This window comes from Rutidosis leptorrhynchoides, chromosome 9 (genome assembly GCF_046630445.1).
Source record: "Rutidosis leptorrhynchoides isolate AG116_Rl617_1_P2 chromosome 9, CSIRO_AGI_Rlap_v1, whole genome shotgun sequence".
NCBI lineage: Eukaryota > Viridiplantae > Streptophyta > Magnoliopsida > Asterales > Asteraceae > Rutidosis > Rutidosis leptorrhynchoides.
The window spans coordinates 309893784-309900078 of NC_092341.1; the positions used below are offsets into that span (position 1 = coordinate 309893784).

The 6295-nt window shown below is 35.2% G+C and overlaps 1 protein-coding gene across 1 annotated transcript; it reads left to right on the forward strand.

Annotated features, from left to right (window-relative positions):
* The first annotated feature begins 543 nt into the window (after positions 1-543).
* On the forward strand, positions 544-1038 carry LOC139868971 (uncharacterized). Its single transcript, XM_071857306.1, has one exon. It carries the CDS (start codon positions 544-546, stop codon positions 1036-1038), a length of 495 nt encoding a protein of 164 aa, XP_071713407.1.
* The last annotated feature ends 5257 nt before the right edge of the window (positions 1039-6295 follow it).

Here is a 6295-nt window from a genome sequence, read left to right on the forward strand (position 1 = left end):
TGAGCAATATCAAACTCCCCACACCTTGAACATTGTTTGTCCTCAAGCAGTACAGAACTAAAAATACTCCGAAATAATAGGAAATCACACTTCACACGATTTATTCTTTTATTTTTCACTCTATTTCACACTATATACAATGATGATGATTCCTTTTTCACGTCACGATTCAAATTCCATCAATTCAATTCATAACAACGAACAAGTTCCAAGTTAATGAAACTTAAGGGTCGTAGTTAAAGTCCTACGTAACTTAGAAAAATTTGGATCCTTAGGGAAAGTAGGAACCTGATGAAAACGTTTTGTGTTTTGAAAATGCATGCTAGTTTTTACACTAGACACCTTTTTCGGATTAACCCATCACCGGTGTAAGTTTTCATAAACATTTTTGTGGGTTGTGGTTTCGTATTTTCTTTTAATTTTAAGCTAAAACTTTGGATTTATGTACCCACTGCTAACCTTGTATTTGGAAAGCACACATCCAGTTTACTTGTTCCGTATATTACCTTACGGCAAACTACCATCCGGTTGCAAAGGAGAACGATGAACAAGAAACTGTTATGGAACCGCATGGTGTCTACTATTAGAGAGGCAGCAAAAGAAGCTTTAGGGGTGACATTAGGGACATCGACAGCCCACAAGAGTAATAGAGAATCGTGGTGGCTTAGTGATGATGTCCAGACGAAAGTCGCGTTAAAGCAGACGAGGTTTAGGGAGCTCATTACTTTTGGAGAAGGGACGCCGGCAGAGAGGACTAGGGTAGAAGAAAGATATAAAGAAGCTAAAAGAGAAGCAAAGAAGGCAGTAGCAATTGCAAAAGACAAAGCTTATGAAGATTTATATAGGAAACTAGACTCTAAGGAGGGAGCCAATGACATATATAGAATAGCTAAAGCTAGGGAGCGAAGAGGCAGGGACTTAGTCTATGTCAAATATATCAAGGATGAAGTAGGTCAAAGTATAGTGAGAGAAGACCTTATTAGGAAAAGATGGGAAGAGTATTTTGCATCCCTTTTCAGTAGGGATAGACCAGAGTAGAACGGGGAACTCCACGATGAGGTTCGTGAATATCAAAACAATTGTTTCTGCACGAGGATTAACTATGAGGAAGTTAGAACGGCCTTACGAAAGATGGGGAGAAACAACGCAGTAGGACCAGACCAAATCCCGATCGAGGCATGGAGGTGCCTAGGAGACGATGGGGTTAGATGGTTGACAAACCTTTTCAACACGACGTTTAGAAGTGCAAAGATGCCTATGGAATGGAGACTCATTGAGGTTATTCCCATTTACAAGAACAAGGGAGATGCGCAAATATGTAGTAATTACAGAGGCATTAAGTTAATTAATCATACTATGAAGCTTTGGGAGAGAGTGATTGAGACGAGGCTCCGACGCGAGACACAGGTTTCAGAGAACCAATTCGGTTTCATGCCAGGATGCTCATCAATGGAGGCGATTCACATCGTTAGAAGCCTTATGGAGAAGTATAGGGAAAAACAAAACAACCTACATATGGCGTTCTTGGACTTGGAAAAGGCTTATGATTGTGTCCCGCGCGAGCTGATTTGGAAGACTCTTAATGTTAGGGGTGTCCCAAGTAGATATATAAGAACTATTAGAGATATGTACGAGGGGACGAAGACTCGTGTACGTACGATGGTAGGAAACACAGAGTTTTTTCCTGTAGAGGTAGGCTTACATCAGGGATCGGCCCTTAGCCCGTATCTTTTCGCTTTGATACTAGACGAATTAACTCAAAGGATTCAAGATGACATCCCATAGTGCCTAATATTCACCGACGATATTGTATTAGTTTCGGATTCACAGGATGAGCTTAACAGAAGGCTAGAGCAATGGAGGATCACCCTAAAATCAAATGGCCTACGGATTAGCAGACTTAAATTGGAGTACCTTATATGCGATTTCAAGACGAGCGAAGAGGAACAAGAGGATATAGTGGATGTCCGAATTGGGGATCAGACTTTACCTCCACAAGAGTCCTTTAGATATTTAGGCTCGATGCTTCACAAATCGGGAAGGATAGATGAGGATGTGGCACATCGTATACGAGTAGGATGGTTGAAGTAGAGGGCAGCGAAAGGGGTGTTGTGCGACAAGAAGATACCCCTCAAATTGAAAGGGAAATTCTACAAGGTGGCAATCAGACCAGCCATGTTGTACGGATCAGAGTGTTGGCCAATGACAAAAGCCCAAGAGAGGAGGATGGAGGTGGCAGAAATGAGGATACTTAGGTGGACGTGTGACAAGACCATGCTAGATATGATACCGAATGGAGTTTTTAGGGAGAACTTAGAAGTTGGGAACATAACCAATAAGCTGAGGGAAGGACGACTTAGATGGTTTGGGCATGTTAGGAGGCGCCCACTTTTAGCCCCGGTTAGGAGAGTCGAGGCCCTCGTTGTTGGGGGCGTAAGGAGAAGGGGTAGACCCAGACGTAGGTTGGAGGATAGATTGAAGCTTGACATGAAAGAGCTTCTACTGATGGAGGACATGACTTCTGATAGGAGCCTGTGGAGGAGTAGAATTAGTGTAATTGAGTAAGACTCTTTTTTAGGCATTTTAAACTTGATTATAGGCGCTAGAGCTTGGTATATATTTATATTTTATTATATATATATATATATATATATATATATATATATATATATATATATATATATATATATATATATATATATATATATATATATATATATATATATATATATATATCCCTCTACATGGTATCTGTTTTTCCTGTATAGATGTGTATAGCATCTCGGTATCTATGTGTTTCTATTTAGGATATATATATATAGGGTCCCGTGTATATGTTTGTATCTGTATTATGTATGTATGTATCTAAGTGTATATGTTTGTCTGTATCGGTACCTAGGTATATATTCCTATGATTGTATCTCTATGTATGCATGTTTAGGTATAGGTTTTTATACATGCTTATGTGTGTGTGGGAGCATATTTATGTGTGTGTGTGTGTGTGTGTCTGTGTGTGCGCGCGCGAGCGAGCGAGCGAGCGTGCGAGCATGTGTGTGCGTGTGTGTGTTTTGATTGTTTGTATGTCTACTGGAAATTACATATTACTGCGCATTATATTATTCATGCTATCTGTCTTACTGCTGTGCATTACTATTTTATGTGTTTTCTTTTTGGCTACTCTGTATGGTTGCACCTTCCTACGCGCACATTGAAATGTCCCGTTCTTATTGATTAAAAACGTTCCATATTAATTGATTTCGTTGCGAGGTTTTGACCTCTATATGAGACGTTTTTCAAAGACTGCATTCATTTTTAAAACAAACCATAACCTTTATTTCATAGATAAAGGTTTTAAAAAGCTTTACGTAGATTATCAAATAATGATAATCTAAAATATCCTGTTTACACACGACCATTACATAATGGTTTACAATACAAATATGTTACAACAAAATAAGTTTCTTGAATGCAGTTTTTACACAATATCATACAAGCATGGACTCCAAATCTCGTCCTTATTTAAGTATGCGACAGCGGAAGCTCTTAATAATCACCTGAGAATAAACATGCTTAAAACGTCAACAAAAATGTTGGTGAGTTATAGGTTTAACCTATATATATCAAATCATAATAATAGACCACAAGATTTCATATTTCAATACACATCCCATACATAGAGATAAAAATCATTCATATGGTGAACACCTGGTAACCGACATTAACAAGATGCATATATAAGAATATCCCCATCATTCCGGGATACCCTTCGGATATGATATAAATTTCGAAGTACTAAAGCATCCGGTACTTTGGATGGGGTTTGTTAAGCCCAATAGATCTATCTTTAGGATTCGCGTCAATTAGGGTGTCTGTTCCCTAATTCTTAGATTACCAGACTTAATAAAAAGGGGCATATTCGATTTCGATAATTCAACCATAGAATGTAGTTTCACGTACTTGTGTCTATTTTGTAAATCATTTATAAAACCTGCATGTATTCTCATCCCAAAAATATTAGATTTTAAAAGTGGGACTATAACTCACTTTCACATATTTTTACTTCGTCGGGAAGTAAGACTTGGCCACTGGTTGATTCACGAACCTATAACAATATATACATATATATCAAAGTATGTTCAAAATATATTTACAACACTTTTAATATATTTTGATGTTTTAAGTTTATTAAGTCAGCTGTCCTCGTTAGTAACCTACAACTAGTTGTCCACAGTTAGATGTACAGAAATAAATCGATAAATATTATCTTGAATCAATCCACGACCCAGTGTATACGTATCTCAGTATTGATCACAACTCAAACTATATATATTTTGGAATCAACCTCAACCCTGTATAGCTAACTCCAACATTCACATATAGAGTGTCTATGGTTGTTCCGAAATATATATAGATGTGTCGACATGATAGGTCGAAACATTGTATACATGTCTATGGTATCTCAAGATTACATAATATACAATACAAGTTGATTAAGTTATGGTTGGAATAGATTTGTTACCAATTTTCACGTAGCTAAAATGAGAAAAATTATCCGATCTTGTTTTACCCATAACTTCTTCATTTTAAATCCGTTTTGAGTGAATCAAATTGCTATGGTTTCATATTGAACTCTATTTTATGAATCTAAACAGAAAAAGTATAGGTTTATAGTCGGAAAAATAAGTTACAAGTCGTTTTTGTAAAGGTAGTCATTTCAGTCGAAAGAACGACGTCTAGATGACCATTTTAGAAAACATACTTCCACTTTGAGTTTAACCATAATTTTTGGATATAGTTTCATGTTCATAATAAAAATAATTTTCTCAGAATAACAACTTTTAAATCAAAGTTTATCATAGTTTTTAATTAACTAACCCAAAACAGCCCGCGGTGTTACTACGACGGCGTAAATCCGGTTTTACGGTGTTTTTCGTGTTTCCAGGTTTTAAATCATTAAGTTAGCATATCATATAGATATAGAACATGTGTTTAGTTGATTTTAAAATTCAAGTTAGAAGGATTAACTTTTGTTTGCGAACAAGTTTAGAATTAACTAAACTATGTTCTAGTGATTACAAGTTTAAACCTTCGAATAAGATAGCTTTATATGTATGAATCGAATGATGTTATGAACATAATTACTACCTTAAGTTCCTTGGATAAACCTACTGGAAAAGAGAAAAATGGATCTAGTTTCAACGGATCCTTGGATGGCTCGAAATTCTTCAAGCAGAATCATGACACGAAAACAAGTTCAAGTAAGATCATCACTTGAAATAAGATTGTTATAGTTATAGAAATTGAACCAAAGTTTGAATATGATTATTACCTTGTATTAGAATGATAACCTACTGTAAAAAACAAAGATTTCTTGAGGTTGGATGATCACCTTACAAGATTGGAAGTGAGCTAGCAAACTTGAAAGTATTCTTGATTTTATGTAACTAGAACTTGTAAAATATATGAAGAACACTTAGAACTTGAAGATAGAACTTGAGAGAGATCAATTAGATGAAGAAAATTGAAGAATGAAAGTGTTTGTAGGTGTTTTTGGTCGTTGGTGTATGGATTAGATATAAATAATATGTAATTTTGTTTTCATGTAAATAAGTCATTAATGATTACTCATATTTTTGTAATTTTATGAGATATTTCATGCTAGTTGCCAAATGATGGTTCCTACATGTGTTAGGTGACTCACATGGGCTGCTAAGAGCTGATCATTGGAGTGTATATACCAATAGTACATACATCTAAAAGCTGTGTATTGTACGAGTACGAATACGGGTGCATACGAGTAGAATTGTTGATGAAACTGAATGAGGATGTAATTGTAAGCATTTTTGTTAAGTAGAAGTATTTTGATAAGTGTATTGAAGTCTTTCAAAAGTGTATGAATACATATTAAAACACTACATGTATATACATTTTAACTGAGTCGTTAAGTCATCGTTAGTCGTTACATGTAAATGTTGTTTTGAAACCTTTAGGTTAATGATCTTGTTGAATGTTGTTAACCCATTGTTTATTATAACAAATGAGATGTTAAATTGTTATATTATCATGATATTATGATATATAATATATCTCAGTATGATGTATATACAGTTAAATGTCGTTACAACGATAATCGTTACATATATGTCTCGTTTCGAAATCATTAAGTTAGTAGTCTTATTTTTACATATGTATTTCATTGTTAATACACTTAATAATATATTTACTTATCATTTAACATAATTAACCAAGTGTATCAATATCTTAATATGATTCATATGTACCTAGTAAGACGTTG

Excerpts from the sequence above, each read along its gene's own strand:
- LOC139868971 (XM_071857306.1), top strand. The coding sequence starts at position 544 with ATGAACAAGAAACTGTTATGGAACCGCATGGTGTCTACTATTAGAGAG.